Source organism: Odontesthes bonariensis, chromosome 9 (assembly GCF_027942865.1).
Source record: "Odontesthes bonariensis isolate fOdoBon6 chromosome 9, fOdoBon6.hap1, whole genome shotgun sequence".
Taxonomy (NCBI): Eukaryota; Metazoa; Chordata; class Actinopteri; order Atheriniformes; family Atherinopsidae; genus Odontesthes; species Odontesthes bonariensis.
Genome location: NC_134514.1, coordinates 15,317,318 through 15,336,933, shown reverse-complemented (window position 1 = coordinate 15,336,933; position 19,616 = coordinate 15,317,318). Strand labels below are relative to the sequence as shown.

At 37.4% G+C, this 19,616-nt stretch overlaps 2 protein-coding genes across 2 annotated transcripts; one reads left to right on the top strand and one right to left on the bottom strand.

Annotated features, from left to right (window-relative positions):
* Positions 1-299: 299 nt before the first annotated feature.
* aadac (arylacetamide deacetylase) lies at positions 300-9,290 on the top strand. Its single transcript, XM_075473305.1, has 5 exons — positions 300-690; positions 2,533-2,761; positions 3,292-3,361; positions 4,319-4,490; positions 6,865-9,290. Exons 1-5 carry the CDS (start codon positions 550-552, stop codon positions 7,489-7,491), a joined length of 1,239 nt encoding a protein of 412 aa, XP_075329420.1. The 5' UTR covers positions 300-549; the 3' UTR covers positions 7,492-9,290.
* A 2,863-nt stretch (positions 9,291-12,153) lies between these two features.
* Positions 12,154-13,744, bottom strand: LOC142388817 (succinate receptor 1-like). Its single transcript, XM_075474378.1, has one exon. It carries the CDS (start codon positions 13,715-13,717, stop codon positions 12,797-12,799), a length of 921 nt encoding a protein of 306 aa, XP_075330493.1. The 5' UTR covers positions 13,718-13,744; the 3' UTR covers positions 12,154-12,796.
* Between the last annotated feature and the right edge of the window lie 5,872 nt (positions 13,745-19,616).

The window sequence follows — 19,616 nt, the reverse complement described above, 5'->3', positions numbered from 1 at the left end:
AGATAAACTGCGGTGTCATGTAGTGGCTTTCCAATCACGCATTAGATTCCAAATGTTTGCGACTTTAAAGTATGTTTTACAAAGGAACATTTAGAGAAAAAAAATCGGTCCGCAAGGCTGAATGAATAAATCAAAGTTAAATGTGTGCATCGGCTTCATTCTTGCACACAGTTTTGTCGTGCGTCCTGTGTAATCTATACACGATTAGAGGGCACCTGAGGAATGTGCGTGGCCGGCCAAGGTGGGACGGTTCTGCCTCGTGAGCACTCAGCGTGCGCGCGCTCTCTATACCACTGACACATTAATTAATTCTGCTGCTCTACGAGACAGACATGCATTATAGAACGCGCATAAGCAGCGAAGAAACGCCCCACGCCGATAACCATCAAATGACACCAACCTCGTGCTGTAACATTTAACTTGTCTGGTTCTAAAATTGCTTCTGAGCGTAAGCTCTGTTGCGCACCGGCGTGACTTTTTAACAAGCGCAACTAAGAATCCATCTGCGTTTGTACCCTGCAGTCAGTGACTGGGGACGCCCGCTGGAAAATGAGGTGGGGAAGCATAATTGTATTCGTCGCTCTCTGCTCTTTTACTGCTTATTATATTTACGAGCCAATTCCCGAGGAAATAGAGGAAAGATGGAAACTCATGCTGACCAACTCTGTCTTCAGAACTCTCAGTCACTTGGTAAGAAACAAAAATTCTTCTCTATCCTGATGTAGGTCTGCTGGTATTCATAGTTCCCTTGAAATAAAAGCTTTAGCATGGAAACGGTTGTATTGAGAGCTTATATTGCACACACATACACACATAGCTTATATATATATCTATATATCTATATAGATATATGTATATGTGTGTGTGTATATATGTGTGTGTATATACAATGTCTACTGTATGATATACAAAATGGTTTGGTTAAGTTAAGATGTTAAATGGCAAATTGTGTAAAATTGAGTTGTCTTTATTCTTTCAGAGAAGGTAAGAATGTAGATTAAACATTGTTTTTTGCTGATGTAGATATACATGCTGGTTACACCAGATTATGTCAGATGCTAATCCATGTATTGTATAGTCCTGCTCACCTGTTCTAATAATAGATCCTATTAAGGAAACTCCCCTCAGTTTATGAGCATTAGATGTCTGTGGTTTACTCTCCGTTGTAGTGCAGCTAATACAGTGGGTATAGAATAGGTTTGGAAACATGGTTGTAACATCACATATTCATACATAACTTCTAGAGTTATTAGAGTTAATGTAGTCTAAAATACCTCAGTATGTTGCATCATTTTGAATATATGTTTTAAAGGATTTCAGAGTGATCAGAAAGAAATTCTTCCATGTAATGTTGTCTAAAGTCAGACATTTAGTATTTTTACATTAAAGCTGCAGTCTGCAACTCTTTTTCAAGCATAATGCCTGGAACTGTCCGGGGATTCTGAAAGTAGTACATTAAATACCCCAATACAAAAAAAAAAGAGTTCTCTAGGTCCCCTATATGTCCCGCTAGGTCCCTCCAAAGCCAGCAGGTTTGTTTACAAAATTGCAGACCGGACCGGTAAAAGGTAACCAATCAGGTTTACGAGCTGGGCTCTGCTGCCTGTCAATCACCGATTGTGCACGCGCGATACAAGGTAGGCTCGTCCCCACGCTTATTTATCTAGACTATTGAACTTCATTACGGCTTGTCTACTTACTGTGTCTTCCATGATCGCAAATGACAGGTGAGTTGATGAATGAGGAGTCGTGTAGGCGCATCTGGCGTGCACGTCTACGTGCACGAGTTCTCATGTGTTTTGAAGGGGCGGGACAGGAAGTTGAATAACTTTTTATTTTTCGGTTAAAAAATAAGCATTTCTTGCATTTTGCGACTACGGAGGTCACCGTTTTCAACTTCAAGCGTTCTGATAGATCATGTAAACTCTTAAAATGCCAAAAAGTAGTACTTTACGTATGACAACAACAAATCTTGCAGACTGCAGCTTTAAGTTGAATTCAGAATGCACTTACTGTAACCTTTAGTATGAGGTCTTTTTTAAAATGATACCCCTACAGATGATCACATCTGTTTTGTTCTTTGACATCTCAAGACTACATCAGTCTTCTTCTTTCACACTGATACGAATGGCTGATTATATATACAGTATGTAGACTTAGGATGAGATGACTATCTGTTGAGTTTTGTTGGGGTCACAGTAATTGGGCATCAGATGATCAGCTCAGTCATGCTTTTATAACTTATCTTTTAGCTGTGACTTCTCAGAATAAATTACTTACGGAGACAGTTGGCATTTAACTTGGCAACATTCATGTGATTATTCCTTTTTCCTCTCTTCCACTTACAATAGTTTTGCATCTGTGGCCTTCTTTATTTTTAATATCACATGAATATCATGTTGATTAAGGTGACTGTTTACAGATAGACTGGATAGCAGTGCCTTTTCTTTACAATAAATGAAATAATAAGTCCTTATGGTTTTTGTTTCTCTTCTTTTCTGTGCCTTAAATCATCTCTATTTCCTTTTTCAGGCAAACCTAAGCGAATTACTGGGGCTGAAGGACTACATGGGGGTGATGTATGTCATTACTCTGCTAGAAAGGATTGTACCTGTGTCTGATGAGCATGTCAAGGTGACAGAGGAAAAGTTTGATGGAGTGGAGGCGGTGCTCTACCAGCCAAAGCACCAGGGTGGTGATAATGATCTCAGGAGAGCTGTCATATACCTGCATGGTGGAGGATGGTGTCTGGGGAGTTCCCGTAAGTTGATTGGTTTAGTTGTTACTTATCTTCTTGTTTATCACACTAAATTAAAGCTTTGTGAAATTGTAAGTATGAAAAGAAAGATGACTGGATGGGTAACACATTGTTGTCATACATTATGGTCATCCTTTGATTAATATGACTATTGACGGCACAAGTCCACACTGAACCCCAATGACAGCTATTATTATAGATTCATGAATAACGAACAAACTATCAAGTCACAAATCTGTCAGTTTCCTATAGAAAATAACACGCCTTATGCTGGAACGGTGGGAACCTCAGAGGGTGGTTTCCTTTGCTAATCCAAAATGTTAAGTCATGACACGCAGTTTGACATGTTTCATGCTGTTCTTGCAATCTGTTGAATGGGTGTAACAACTACAGAGGAAGCACTGCAGGGCAGGATCATCTCTCATTGTGTTGTTTTTCATTCACATAAGCTGATCAGGTCCTGTCAGGACAGGAATGGATGAATCCATCATTGTTGTTGTCTCATTTTTGCTTTTCTTCTCTTTCCTGTACAGGGATGAGTCCATATGATCTCCTGGCCAGAAATATTGTCACTGAGCTTGATGCAGTTGTTCTGTCAGTAGAGTAAGTATTTCTTATTTCATTTGCAGTTATATGCAGCTGCAGCAACATATTGCTCAATCTGTTGTGTAAAAAGAACATTTACTTAGCTATAATTATCCTGCTTTATTCGTTCATTTCTGCCTCTCATCTCTCTGTTATTGTTCATAGTGATGATGCAGTAGAGTGAAAATAACAGGTTTTCATTTGGGACTTGTTAGATCAGAGGTCCGACTCTTACTCTATCAGGACCCCAACTATCTTTTCCCACTGTAATTCACTTTTCTAAGTTATTCACTGTAATAGTTAGGTGGAAGATACGTAGTTGGTCATTCAGTCAAACTTTCTTTTTGAGTGAATATCATGATCATTATGAGTTTGCATCAGCATATTGGTTTGGGGTGTGTATGGTTTTGCCTTATCTGCCTAATCTGAATTCCTGCCAGGAGTTCAGGCATGTGTAACAATTGTAGAGAAAGCATTTGTCATGAACAGGATATGAGTCAGTAAAAATTGTGAAATTCTGTGAATACAACACCATGTTATGAAAGTGCAGAAACAATTTTGAACAGCTGCCGTTTTGCGTTATGTTATTTTCCAGATGTCTTTTCAGAGGATATTTAACATATTACATTATGATATTTTAAAGTAAATAGAGAAAAAAATAGAGAATTATTTTATGATTTCTTTATTGATTTCTACTAAATACTGTCAGCTTTGTTTATAGGGACTACAAAATATTTATATCATGCCAACACTGACTACTGGCCTTTGAAATGAGGAGGACCATTCTTGTTTTGTCTTGTCAATATAGATATGTAAGAATATAACTTTGCTAACAAATAGAAGAATATTTTTCAGTCACAGCCTTTGCATTGTGTATTAAACTTGAAACGTTATGATGTTTTTTTTTGACGGGGGAGCTTAAACTGTTATCAGCTCTTGTTCATATTTGTTTATGCCTCTGTTTTATCTCTTCAGGTACCGACTTGCCCCTGCTCACCACTTCCCAGTCCCGTATGAGGATGTTTACCGTGTGGTCAAACACTTTCTCCAGAAGGGGGTGCTGGCCCGATATTCTGTGGACCCTGAGCGTGTTGCTGTGTCAGGGGACAGTGCTGGAGGAAATCTTGCAGCTGCAGTCTCCCAGCAGGTGCTGAATCTTGACTTTATAGACTCATCTCGTTTTCTGGTTCACATGAGAACTTTACGAACACAGTACACAATGAGCCAGTATTAGAAACATAACTTATTGGAACCACAAGAGCAACTGTTCTTTACCTTTTGGGGTCAGTATAAGCAATTTCCAGGATTTGATGGTATTAAAGACTTTATTTCAATATCCAAAACATACAATGTAATTTGATAAAATATGTTTTCCCTTCAGGATAAATAAAGTATTTTTCGTGTTAAATTTTCCACATTCACAAATGGTCATCCCATTCATATGATTTATTAGTCCTTTAAAGAAAGTGGATAAGAAATTTCCTAAAACTATAAATAGTAAACTATTGTTTACTGCTGAGAGGATTTGTTAGACTTAGCACTATTTGCTATGCTAGTTTGCGCACAATGAAATATCCTGGCCAAATTTTGTATTCCCCTGATAACGAGGAGACAGAGAGCAAGAACATGGAGGAGAGGACCATCCCAACCTTTTTTTTACCATGGGTAACTTCCTCTCCTTGTCCAGTAAGACAGATGAGCCGAAGACCCTTACAAGGAGCCATATTGTTTAATGGGAGAGCAATCAGTTTCACTGGGATTCGACACTGTCCCTGATTCTGCCGCCAGCATTACCGACTTCCTGATATTATGGGCTGAAAGGGATCCTGAGGCAAGTGGAAAATGGAAAGAAATTGGACTTTCTGTGCTTATTAAAAACAGATGGTGTAGCTTGGGGCATGTTACTATTAAAGAATAGATGCAACAAGGACATAGAACCCTAGGAGTTATTATTAGACCTGAAAACATTTTAAAACCGAAAGCTAATGACACCTAAAGCCCCTTCTTGGTGAGGATGACACTTTCATTCTCATGCTCCAAAGGGTGCAGGTACATTTGAACATCACTTGTACAAAAGTGAGGCTCATGGCAAGGTTTCCTTGTGAGAGGATGAGAAAGACAAAGGTAGAGTTCAAATTTCTCTACGAGGAAATAAATTGTATAGTCTAAGCCCACACACCACAAGGCATCATGTACAGCTCAAGAGTTCTGTCTCTGGAAGATCTCTGAGCAGCATTGGGACCCCACAAAGAACTGAATTGTCCTCATTCCTGTTTACCCATTACATAAAAGACTTTAAGTATGACTCAGACAATTTTTTCTTCCAAAAATTCACAAATGACTCAGTCTGTTATTGGAGAATTGAGCAGAGAAGTATGACTAGAGACTTTGTAGACTGGTGCACCCGCAACAACACAAAACTCTACATGGCAGATTCCAAGGAGATCGTGGATGATTTTAGGTCAAAATAATTGCCTAAACCAGCTCCAGCTGCCAGTCTGTGCACTGAGGTGGAACTTATATTCTGACATGATTACCTTCGAGTGCTAGACAGTAACCAGGATTGGAGCGGCAACATGAAGACACTGTCCTAAAGGAGGCTAAATAGACTTAGCTTTTTGGACATCCAGACCTCTGCTGTGCACTGTCTATGAGACAGAAGTCATCTAGGGGGGCTTTAAATAGTAAGGTGAAAGGTGAAAGCAGTATTATTAGGAGAAACCTAACCATTCCTATTGAGCTATACTTGGTATCTTGTGGAAAAAAAACTCTCTTAACAGGAAGAAACACCTGGCAAAACTAGGTGCAGTGAGGGAAAGTGGCCATCTGTCCTGACTGGTATGGGTGAGGATGAAGAAAAGAAAGACTATAACAATGTGGAGAAAAAACAAGCAATAAAACAAGAAACATGGGGCAAGAAACCGCAGATCTGAAACATACAACTGCTAGTTTCACACATACCAGAAAAGTTAATTGCAACATTTGATAATAGCATTCACTCTTAGCATTTTGCAACTATTTACATCTTGTTGAGACTATTTTGCCACATCTAATACTAAAGATGACTATTTAACAAACATAGACAAAAAAACAGCACTTCAACTCATATAGGATCATCCCAGCATTAGCATCACCTGTGATGCTAACAGTGTTCTGTGGTACATTTCTTTCCAGCATGTTGCCAGATGGTGACCATCAGGAGTGAAGTGAGAGACATTTAGAGAATTTAAAGCTCAACTTTCTGATACACTGATATTGCTCTTTATCAAAGCACATTTCTCAATGTGAACCCATTTACACTCTCTAAGTAGCAAGTGTAAGTACAGCAGTAAACAATTTGAGAAATAATGACTTTACTTGACAAGATTTATTGCAGTGCTTGTAAACAACCATTACCGGAAGATTTGATCAGATGATACAGGTTTATTTCTGTCAAATGTTCCTGTGAATAATGATGAACTCAATTATTTTTAAAATGTTAATTCGTCTTTAATGTAATGTGTCTTTGTCTTTCTTCCCAGTTGCAAAAAGTGCCTGGACAGCAGGTTAAGTTAAAGGCTCAAGCACTGATCTACCCCGTACTGCAAGCGCTGGACCTAAACACACCTTCCTACCAGCAGAACCAGGACATGCCCTTTCTGCCCCGCACCCTCATGGTACGATTCTGGAGTGAGTACTTCACTTGTGACAAGGCCCTCTTCAGAGCTATGATGGCCAACACCCACAATAGCCCCGAATCTTCCAACCTACTAAAGTTTGTCAACTGGAGTGCTTTTCTACCAGAGACATATCATAGAAAATACAACTACAGTGCTCCAGCAGTGTCACAGCAAGTTGAAGGGCAGGTATCTGGGATGGATGAACCGTCTCGATCTTTTGCTGACCCGAGAGCATCACCTTTACTGGTTCCAGATAGGGACTTGCACTCTCTACCCAAGGCCTACATTCTGACATGTGAGTATGATGTTCTCAGAGATGATGGGATCATGTATGCCACACGGCTTCATGCTGCTGGTGTTGAGGTGACACACGAACACTATGACACAGGATATCACGGAGCAATGATGTTCAACATATGGCCAACTGACTTCCTGATTGCTCGTCGCATGGCAGACAACTACATCAAATGGCTTAAGGAAAATTTGTAAAAACTCTTGACTATGAGTAGTTGTTTCAGTGTGTCAACACAATGCACTAGTCTTTGGTTGTGTGCAAGTCTTTGTCATGTAGTGTTTAACTTTTTGGTGGTGTACTTTTCTTTGGTCATGCTATTTCTATGTAAGAATAATTAACATATTTTTCCTATGAGATGAACTTCGTTACAAGACATTATATTATACCATTATGTCATTGTAACACTTAAAACTGTAGACGATCATAAAAGGTTTGCTTTTTAGGACTGCTTTTTTTGTTTTGTTTGATAGCTTGCCCTGCATGGTTCTCAGTGTTATTACTTCTCACCACAGGACCTGCCATTTGATCTAATATCCATTGTATCAATATTGGTACTAGTAGTTGGTAATGCATACCAATAGATGTGTAATGACCCCTTTAGGGATTTACAGATTTCATCCTAAATCTTTTCAAAACGGGAAAGGATTTTCTTAACACACCTTTTGGCCAAGGTCAACAATTATCACTGAGTGCAGCTCTTTCTGAAACCTAAGATTGTTTTGAATTGTTTGAAACCCTAACTCACTTATGGTTCCAAGCCTCTGTCAAAAATTGGCAAGTGGTATTGTGTTAAAAACAGCGACAAAAGTTTTCTCATGGAAAGACAGAATTACTCTTTTAAACCAAACAAACGTTATACACCCCGGTTATAGCTACAACATAAATTGAATTTTCATCACTTCTCACCACTTCATGACATCAACATGGCATTGGTTTGCTTTTTGATTTCTGCAAGCAGCGTACCATGACACTTGTTTGCTCCCTAGTTGCAAACCAGTGAAATCCACATTCCGCACAGAGTACTGGTAACAAACTGATGCTTCTCATCTTGCATATTGGTGTGATTAAGCATAGCTTAGTGTGCTGTGGCAATATAGCAGAGAGGAATAGTTTTTAGAAACAAATGTGATAAGAAACTATATATACATACTGTATACATATATATATATATATATATATATATATATTTGAGCCTTAAAGTTTACAGAACATCAAGAGACTCAGAGTTTAAAAAGAAACTATTTAAAAGCATGTGTGAGTGCGTGTAACTGTGTGTATGCTAACCGTTGTATTTGTTTAAGAATAATTTTACCGTAGTATGTAAAAGCAGCTTTACAGATGGTGACCCAAAAATCCTTTTATGTGGGAACAAGAATTGTGGTCATTGAAATAGAGATTTGACCTTTTTCATGTTGTCATTTACAAGCTAATATTAGGTCCAGTGTAGACCTGCTTTTGAGACATTGGGTGTACAGTATGTGATGAAACAAAATGCTGATACTGTTAGAGGAAGTTGTGAGTAAGAGACCAAGTGCCAGTTTGATAATGAAAATTGTAGCATGCATCAAAGTCCACACAGAAGATTATAGCGCTGGTAATTTACTGTTCAATTATCTGTGATTTGTGTATTTATAAGTCATTTGTTTGTTTCAGTTAGTCTTTTGTCCATAACGTCTGCTATGACAAAGACTTAGCAAAAATTATGTGTTTTTCTATCCTAAACCCAAATAATCTTGTGAGCTGGCGATTGTAATGGGTAATATGTGCAAAGCTATTGTTTATTGTAAGACTACTGTTTATATCTTATTTCTCTGTCCTACATTAAACATGTAGCTTTTAACACGAGCTTAACAGAGAACCTTGGCTCTATTGCTTAAACACTTCTACATTCTTCACTGTAAATATGACTTTCTATTTTTGTCTATGTTTCTCTCATGGAAAGTGTATTTGCATTATTTTTCATTTCAATGTTATCCGACAATAAAATGACTTAGACTGACTAAGGAGTGGTAAATATTGGTACATGATAGTGCTGAACATATATACAAACAGATAGCATGTTGTAAACCATATCCTGCACAGACTGATGCAAACATGCAAAACTCATTTGGCGACTGTGGTGGATAAGTTCAAGGGTAATAATAATATAGCTGAGGGAGTGTACAATTTGATCTACAAACATACTGCAGACTGTGTTCACAAATCTATCTCTGAATCTTCCACTGAACACACCTACACACTTTCTATCCAAGAGGTTGGAAAAACATGTTGTTTTTCTTTTTTTTCTTTTTTTCTTTTTTAATGGCAGAAAAGAGGACACATCAGTGCAAATTATTCATTTATACAAAATGATGATTCAAATAGGGCAACCTTGTTCATCAAGAGATATTCAACAAAACACTTTACGCCTCCAGGGTGCAGAGTGTAAATTTTTAATGCTACACTGTATTTATCATGTTTTTTTCTTTATCCCAGCCTTTTATTCTTGCAGGTATTGTGCATTTAGATGCAGTTTTTCATCTCTTAATTTAAGAAAAATACATCTCATGAATAGTGTTTTTTTCCCCAAATTCCTTTTCTTTATTGTAGCGCTAATAACAGTAATGTGAGATGGATTATGGCAAACATTTCCAACAGAAACTTAATAATGTGTAGCGGCTTTGTAAGGATTATACATAAATCCTGTATACACAAATACTCTGTTCATGCACAAAGCATTGCATAAGTGAAAGTAAGAATTGGGAATACGAACTTTGTTTGAACATCAGCTTTGGTCGAACATCGTTTATCAGACTTGACAGGACATGATGTCATTTTAGATAGCAAATATTGAAAAAGTGATAGTCAAAAGCTGTGTAATGAGCATGTGCTCTTCAAGACCCTTACAGCCTCTGTAGCCCTGGATTTCTGAAATGCAATATTCCCAACGTATTATTATACTAGATTATCACATTAAATGTAATATAAAGCTGTGGATTTTATTTATCTTCACATGCTTTCTGACAGATTTCCCTTTGTTGCTCTCTCTCAACACAATTCTTGTGCTTTTTATGATGAAACTTCAAGTGCACACATGGAGCAGGGCCCAGTATCTAATCTTTGCTTCTTTTCTTTGCTCATTCCACGGGAGATTCTAATCTAAATGAAAAGATGGACCAACCATGGTGTGACTTGGCATGACTGAAAAAAAAGCATGAAATCCTATTAGTTTTATTAAAGCCACGTAATGTGTTTAATGAGAGTTCAGAGCTTTAGGAAACATCATAGGTCAGTAGGAGGCCAGTATGTCTCTATGGGAGAAAACTCTAAAAAGTACCATACTTTATACTAGATGGTTTTAGGAAATAGATTCAGCCCTTTGTAAATATGAATATTCTCAATGCTGCAACAAAAAAAGTAGGTTTAGCAAGAACGAGAGAAAAATAATGGGGTGGTTCAATTTAATGTTAATGTTTCAAATATGAAAAGGGAAAGAAAAGTGGGAAGTACTGTACTATTGTGACCTTAAAGTTCTTTCACATTGACTCTGTAATGAAATGTGTATTTTACAATTGAAAAAAAAATGTTTTGCTTCCAAATCAGCCAAATCCAAACTTTATTGCTCTGTTCTAAGTAAGTCACCCATACAGTATATATGTGTTTTGGCTGAAGTCCTGAGAGTACTTGGGAAACTGCACATCTATTATTAAAACACTGTGGCGCTTGTCAAGATGAAACAAAGAAGTCTGCTGATGACTCACCAGAAAAGGTCAAACTGAATGCCACTACAGTGCTCAACTTGGAAGCTAGGATAACCTAAATCCCTGATAAACAAAGATAACTGAAGACTTTTAGCACAGTCGCACAATCCCCTCGTACTATGTGTGAAATGTGAAAGATAGCTTATTCATTTTAGGAACAGTACAGTAATCTCCTATTCCAGTATGCAATTAGTAACAACATACAGGGTTTTTTATAATTCACAGTACAAACAACGGATGATGAAAAACAATTCCTCAGCAGGATTTGAATAATTTCCATTGACACCGAGTGAAAGAGTTCAAGTAAGCTTCATACAATGTATCATTATATGAATACAGAAGATTCAAATGTGTTCTTGATTCCTGCTGTCTGGCCTTTGTCACGTTGTCACTTCCTGCAGCAATGATCAGCTCACAGATTAAGAAGTGACAGTAATGATATGATGAAACAAATGTAGGAAAGTTCTAGCAAACCATCGGGGGAGTTTTTTTTTTCTTTTATATTTGTTTATGCTGCAGGGCTGGCACAACATCACATTTTTACTACATAGTTATTAGGGCCAGAAGATATCACAGTGTCTACAGAAAATAAAAAAATAAAAAAGCTATTAGGTTTATTCACAGTTGATTCACAAGAACAAATCGCAGCATTACTCATGTGCATATGATTGTAAATAAATTCACCATGTGCATGATGCTGATGAGAAGGTAAAAATGCTGTGAGAAAAATTTAATTCGGCAGCACCTTCTCAACTTGCAAAGAAGATAGACGCAGTAGAGCAGAAGAGGAACTGAGAGAGCATGTGTTCTAAAATGTGGTTCTGCTGCTGCACTTAAAATGATTTATCTCCATTTATTGTATGTTTTGACTCTTTTTAGCAAATGAATTACACTCTGTTCATTTTCGGTGTCAGAGAAAATAAATAAAAAATGTTTATATTCTGCAACCACAACTGAAAAAGACCAATCTGTGTTCAAAACAATGTCAAAAGAAACACACTCAAGAAAATAACATGAAAGCATTAGTGACGAAATATTTATTACAAGACTATAAGTTTTTGTATATATCAAGAATCAGCCATTCTCAATATGTATAATAAATAGACAATATGATAGTTAAAATATTTTAATTCAATCACAATTATTTGCTTGACAATTAATCGTTAGCTGAAATTTCATCGTTGTGACTACCTTAATCATGGTTATGGTGATGTCCCTATTGTTCAGATATGAAATCAAAATCACCACTTCATAACAAAGAATTATGCCTATGACAGACTACACTGACTACAAAAACGCAAGCCATGATAATGCAATGATGTCGAAACAAAGTCAAATAAAAAGAAATCGATCAATAACATTTATTACCTTCAAAAGTACTATAGGAATGCTAAATTGTCATCAGTATAGCTCTTTTTCATTTCCTGGGAAATGATACATAGTAATAACACTGATAAAACATGCTTCATATATTTACACATACAAATTACAAATAACTGCACATTCAGTGTAATAGAATGCTTCAAATAAAATGAAAGTTTATATATACACCAAAAAACATGATATTATACAATGCATAAAGTAATCAGCAATGAAATACATTTTACATTTTTGAAAATATAAAAGAAGTAAAGGGTAAAAAGTGAATAAAAGCCTGGCTATGTAAAGATATAATTGTTTTTACATGCGTGGATGTGTCTTATTTCTGTATGGCTTTTGTACACATCCTGTGCTGAATTTAGTCAGAGTCGTTCTGTTCTCAGCTCTGTGTCTTTCTTGCGATATTTCTGAGTTTTGAGATCAGGAGCTGTCTGAACTTGTCACCCATGAGGAAGTAGAAAATGGGGTTGATGACACTGTGCAAGAAGGCCAATGGTCGGGTCAAGATGTAAACCGCTTCTATATACATCTTTGTACATTCTGGCAACTTTGCCCAGGACATCTGAGATGCTACTCTGACATTTCTCAGCACATGATAGGGAGTATAGAGAACCAGAAACATGACAGCAGCTGATGTAACAACCCTAAGAGGCCGCTTATATGATGTCCTGCGCTGTAGAGCTCTCTCCTGCATTTGGAGCAGATGTGCAATTTGGTAGGAAAAAACACAAAGTCCAAGCAGAGGGACAATATAACCAGTCATGGTTAACCCTAAGCTGTACCCTAAGGGATTCACATCCCCTTTTAGGCTTGCAAAATCCTCACAACGGCTGTAATTGTGATTCTGTAAGTCCTGGATCATTAGTGCTATCATTGGGACAATTTCCACATTAACAGCCAGCCAGCTCAACCCCGACACGATCAGGGCCGTCCGTGGCCTCAGCAGGAAGTTGTTCCTTGTAGGATGTTTTACGAGCAGGAAGCGGTCCATACTCAGCCAAACCATAAAGAGGATAGAAGAGTAAAGATTGACATGCAGAACATAGCGGTTGACAATGCAGGCGCCAGGAAGAGTTTCTTTTAACTCCTTTGCATAGAGGTAAGAGAGGCGTGGCAGTGTGCAGAGAAAAATAAGGTCAGAGACTGCCAGGTTGAAAAGGTAGATATTGCAACTTTGCCACTCCTGCAAACAAAAAATGTAGCCAAGTACAACCAAAAGGTTGCCTGGGAAACCAATGCAGAACTCGATTCCGTAACAGGGTGACAGGTAGTACCGCTCCAGCACTTTGTCTATCTCCATGCAATTGACCACCTACCATGAAGAATATTGGATATGACACGAGAGAAAATAGAAAAAAGTAGGGAAGAAAGGAAGGAAGGAATGGGAGAAAAGAGTAGGGGAAGAAGAAACAAACAGGTGAGTAATGATTAAAACAAAGGGCTACGACCTTGAATGGAAAACTAAACTGATAACAGATTTAGAATTCATTTTAAGGTCACAGATTACCAATTTAAGCACAATAAAGATTATTCTTTGTGAAGATAAGACTTACCATTGTGTTATTCAAGCTGTTTCTGGTGGCGTGAAGAGAGAGTGTGACCATGAGCCGGCGCTGCCACTATTTGTGCTCTGGAAACTGTAAACAAGAGTACTGAGGGTAATAGTGCCTCTAATATGTCATAGATGGATTATTTGATCACTATCGCTTTTCATTTTATGGTTTTCAACAAACAGAAGCTCTGAGTATCATTTGCATTTTCAGGATGTAAAGATTATGACTGTTTATGACTTATTATGACCCTAAAATGTGCATTTCATGTGATTACACCTAAATTTGCAGAATTACCATGCTGATTCAAGCTCTGTCATCTGTCATCTATACTCTGTTTCATACGGGCTGATGCAGCATGGAGTTGTCGAACTCTGCTCAGCTGTCTTTTTCATAAAATCTACACTTTACTCTCACCAAAATCAGTATCTTTTAATAAGTACACATGGTTTTAACGACATTTACCATCGTTTTGTTTACCGAGTAACATTTGATATATGGTCTTCATTTGTATGAATAACAACAACAAAAAACTACTCACAATGTCCAACAAGCAGCAGACTTTTATCCAGAATTCACGTTTAATGGAAAGCCCTTTCCAGCTTAAAAACGTGTAGAAAATTCCTTGGTAAAGTGATGCAGTGTCCCTTCGCAGTTGATTTGCTGTCTAACTACTTCTCTAAATTGAAAAGTTTATATATTCAAATTATTTTGCCCATATTTGGAAATGCTCAGTGATCTGTTTCCTTTTTTTTCATCGGCTGTGGTTTTCAATGTAGCTCTTTGGACTTTACAGGAGCACCTCAAAGTTTTTTTCACAGCCTATTTACATATTAGATATTTGACAAGTCTCAAACCAACACGTGAGTCTGTAGTATATATATTTATATATATAGTGACCCTGAACATCACTGTCTCAAAAGACTTCTAACATTTGTCATTTAGAATTTTAAACTCACATACAATCAACACTCAAGTGATGGCTAACTTGCCATACAAAGTGCTATTGTGTGGTCAGCAGCAACTTAGGGTTCTGTGCCTTGCCAGAGGACAGATTGTCATTTGTAGATATGACGATCAAACATACATTGTCCACTATTACTCCAGCTGGAGCGTGAAAGAAAAAAAAAAGAGAAAAAACCATCACCATCACCCAAAAATGCAACAACGAGAGGGACTTTCTCTTCATCACTGGAGTTTTTTGCCCCCCAAAATAAATGATGAGCTCAAGCTTGATCTCACCGCTGATATATTTAGTAGCTTCATACTGAAGAGACCACTTGACACCATGAAAGAGAAAAAGCACATTAAAATAAAACAACAACAGATGGACGTGCCCACTCACAGGCATTAGGTCGACTGGATAAATTGTTGGAACGGCGTCAGATTTTACAATTGGTTTAATGGCAAAACCCAACTGTTTTGGGGTCAAATTAGCAAAGCCGGTGCCTGAGGACTGAAGACTTATCCTCTCTGGTAGTTTTGGTGGGACACTGAAATGTCTTCAAACAAACTGAATTAACTTCAGTCATAGTTTAGCATCTATGGATAAGACACGAGGGCCTATATTGTTTGATTTCATGCTATCACAGCCATAAACAGAACACGTCAGGTCTGTCAATATCACAAGAGCATAAAACACAAAGTAGCTTCCTCATCTTGCTTCCTGTGTGTTCACCATCTTGCTTGTGTTCACTTCTCCACATGGCTTAGCTGTAAAGCCCTGATCCTGTAGTCTGGACTGGTTCTTTCAATATTAAACTTCACAAATACAGGGGCTCTTTTGAGACTCCAAGTGGTGCTCTGTGGACTCAAAGCAGAAAACACCAGCAATAGCATTGATAGCTGATTTTTCCAACCTACATGTCGAGCATGTATTTGAAATATTTTTGTTGTTGTTTTCTTTTGTGTTAAAAATATGAATAATTATAGGAATAACTTTTGATTTAGTAGTGACAGACACACAGTCTCACAAGAAAAATGTTAAAGATATGTTTGTTCACGAGTTCCCACAACAAGTCTTTTATCGTCTGTTTTTTTTTTTTTTGTCAAACAGAGAGTTCAGGCAACGGAATGCAAGTCTGGAGCCATATTTTTTTATTATTAATATCTAAGTTTAGTCATGTATAACCAACCGTGACTGACAGTGGAGTCAAAAAGTGAAAAGTTGTTGGAAAATATTGGCTTGGATGGCACTCAAGCATGGATCTATTGCATAACACTCTAATTTCACCATCCAACCCCTCCTACGTACTTTTTGAACATATAATAGCTCAAGAAGATCACATTTGTGACAGTTTTGTTCAATGTAAAACGGAAGCATGCCTTGAAAATCGAATACGTTTTCAATTTTTGAGTATGCACAACACTTTCACATAATGCAAACCTGATGCACATTCCAATTGATGCACATTCCAAAAAGGCAGGGCAATCTAGTAGTTTTGTAGTCCATAAAATGTAATATAATCTTACAATCATTTAACCCTTACTGTGAAAGTACAATATTATGTGCTCTGAACCAACATACTGTTGCTATTTCATATTCCGGTGTGAAAGTGGGCTGGTTATGGTACCATTTTCATGAAGGGTTGAAGTAAGCTAACTTTAATAAACTACTTAGCTATAAAGACCTTTTCTAACTCTTTAGAGGAAGCAATGAATCTAATATAATGTGATCAATGATGCATCATTCATGACTAATTTCAGGCATGCATGTTGTTCTGAGGGAGTAAACCTGGTGTTCTTTTGTGATTGTGAAATAAGAGGAGTGTTTTTCCAGTAGATTTCAAATTGAACACAATATTTGCACATATTTATCGAATCATCTGTGGAACATTTAAACGAGAAAAGAAAAAAAAGGGCATTACTTCGCTTGAAAGGGAATATTTACTCAAAATATGTTATAATGTGGCGTGTCACTGTAATGCACTCCAATAACACGGCGTTACATTTAAATCTATGCTGTCTACTACCACCTATCCCATGGTTACACAACACACTGTGATGTTAATGATGCTGATTCTGATAGGAGTATATTTTGGCAACAGAGCTTAGAATGTTTGGAGGCCTTTAGAAAGCACATGGTCCACTGCTGAGAGACACGTGAGACAAAGTCAGATATTTTTTTGCTTACCTTGCTCTGGAGAAAAAGTGTGCAAGTTATAATGGCATGCCCTGAAGAAACTCAGCCTGGGTCAGGTCGTGGTTTGTTTGGCTTTGCTTCTAAGGGATCAAAAGTAATTTTGCAGCATTCTTGCGCTTCAACAATATTCAGATTTTTGCTTGTGAAGGTCAACGGTGGGGCAAGTTTGTTTTAATACTGACTTTGGATTGTTTATGTAATAGTATCCTTTAGTTTACTCTAATGGTGCATCCCATAATCACTCAATATTTTGACCATTTCACATAGAACAAGACTGCTCTCTTGAGGTATACTTAAGTAATACACAATTACAACATATCTTGGAGCTTGTCAAGTCAAGTTTATTTGTATAGCACATTTCATGTACAAAACACTTCAAAGTGCTTTACATAAAATAAAAGCATTGCAGCAGGGAGTGGAAGAAGCATTAAAAATACGTTAAAGAATATAAAGAGAAACAAATTAAACAATTTAAATGAATTTAAAAACAAGCAACAGTCTAGATAAGTTCAAATATACCGTGCACATTTCATGCATAGACAAATGAGAAAAGAAATGTTTTTACCCTGGATTTAAAAATGTGGTGAAAGTTTAATCTCCACTGGCAGTTTGTTCCACTTGTTTGCAGCATAACAGCTAAATGCTGCTTCTCCATGTTTAGTCTGGACTCTGGACTGGACCAGCTGACCTGAGTCCTTGGATCTAAGAGCTCTGCTGGGTTTATATTCTCAGAACATATAACAGATGTATTTTGGGCCTAAACCGTTCTGGGATTTGTAAAATCAGACAATGTCGGACAATTTTATACTTTTAAACAGAGATATCTGAAGCAATAATTGGGATGATTATAACAAAAATAATGAAAACAATCATCATCATGATCGTAATGATCATAATCATATTGAAAACAAAACCCGTGCCAAGACCCCAGGGATTTTTTTTTTCTTCTTTTTAGCATTTTTTTTACGCTTTAATCTTAACATTTTATACTGTGTTAACTTTTGCTTCAGCTGCTCTATTGAAAATATGCTCCTTGATGTCCAATGAAGTAACCATAAAACACCTGTATGTACAGAGTGTACAGTACGTCACTGTAGTTAATAATTTGTGGTTTTACAACAAGAAACTGGAAGATGAACCATGCGGCTCACGGTGTGATTATGAATTAGATCGATCGCAACAAGGACAGTTTATGACCCAGAAAATTCTAAATAGGAAATATTGATCAGCAATACCCTTCATTTAAATTTTCCTCCAGAAGAGGGCAGCCAAAGCACAGAACTCAAATACTGGACCAAAGCATTATAATTGTCCTGTGTCTATAAACATATACGCATATACATATATGTATGTGTATACATATATATAGATATGTATATTTTTGTATGTAAGTATGTAATGGTAACAAAGTTGCCTAGAGACAAAGAGAATGAGGAACAGTGAGAGAGTAGAAAAATATAATTCAGCTTGTGATGTCAGGAAATCTCTAGTCAGGAGATCTGTGCCAATCATGTCACCGTGCCCTCATAACAGAGTGTGTCAGTAGATCTCTTTTTGAAATGACTGACACAATCTGCCTGTTTTACTTGCACTTATTTTTCCTGCTGTCCCTGAGATGAGCAATGAGTGTTGCACAACTTATACACACACACACACACACACTGCGCACACACACACGCACACACACACACACACACACACACACACACACACACACACACACACACACACACACACACACACACACACACACACAGTGAGAGAGAGAGAATAAAAGGAAACCAAAATCATTTAGCCTGATGAAACGAAATGAAGGTGTTGGTACTATTTTGAGCAGATTGTCACGTTCGACAATCTGATGAATGTAGTGTGAGTGATTGTGTGCCTCACACCCTGGCCAGTTGTGAGCGAGTGTTCCCATTAGTCCCTATAGCTTACACTGATGTCCTACTTCTGGAAGGTGACACACTTAGAGCTTTATCACTACAACTCTGCACTAATTATCAACATGGTTGACAGTGAGTTAAATGGATCGCAGTCTGAGGTAGTGCATGGCTTTATGGGTGTTTTAATGTCTATCAAATGACACAATGCTTAGAAAGTCAGATATGCAGAATACCAATGATGTTACATGAGCTGTAAATGCAGCATAAATACTTCTAATTTTCTGTGCTCTGTTTGAGATCTATCTGCTCTGTTTGTCTGAACAGTTCAATTTCGTTTAAATCTTTCTCATCCCTACTTTCCTGTCATCCAATATCATAATTTCAACCTTCTTTCTCACCTTCTTCTTATTATTATTATTTTTTCAACCTTATCTGTTTTATCCTCTTTTAAACCTCAGCAGAACAGACTGTTCTTAAAGGCTTAAGTCAAGTTGTAATTCAGTCATTCATGTAGTGTTTGCCTGAGCAACAGTTAAACCGGCACTCTCAGACAAAGGTGAAATAGAGGGCTTCACCTGCTCCAGTCTCCTTGTTGAGGTCACAGCCAGAACCGGTTTAGCA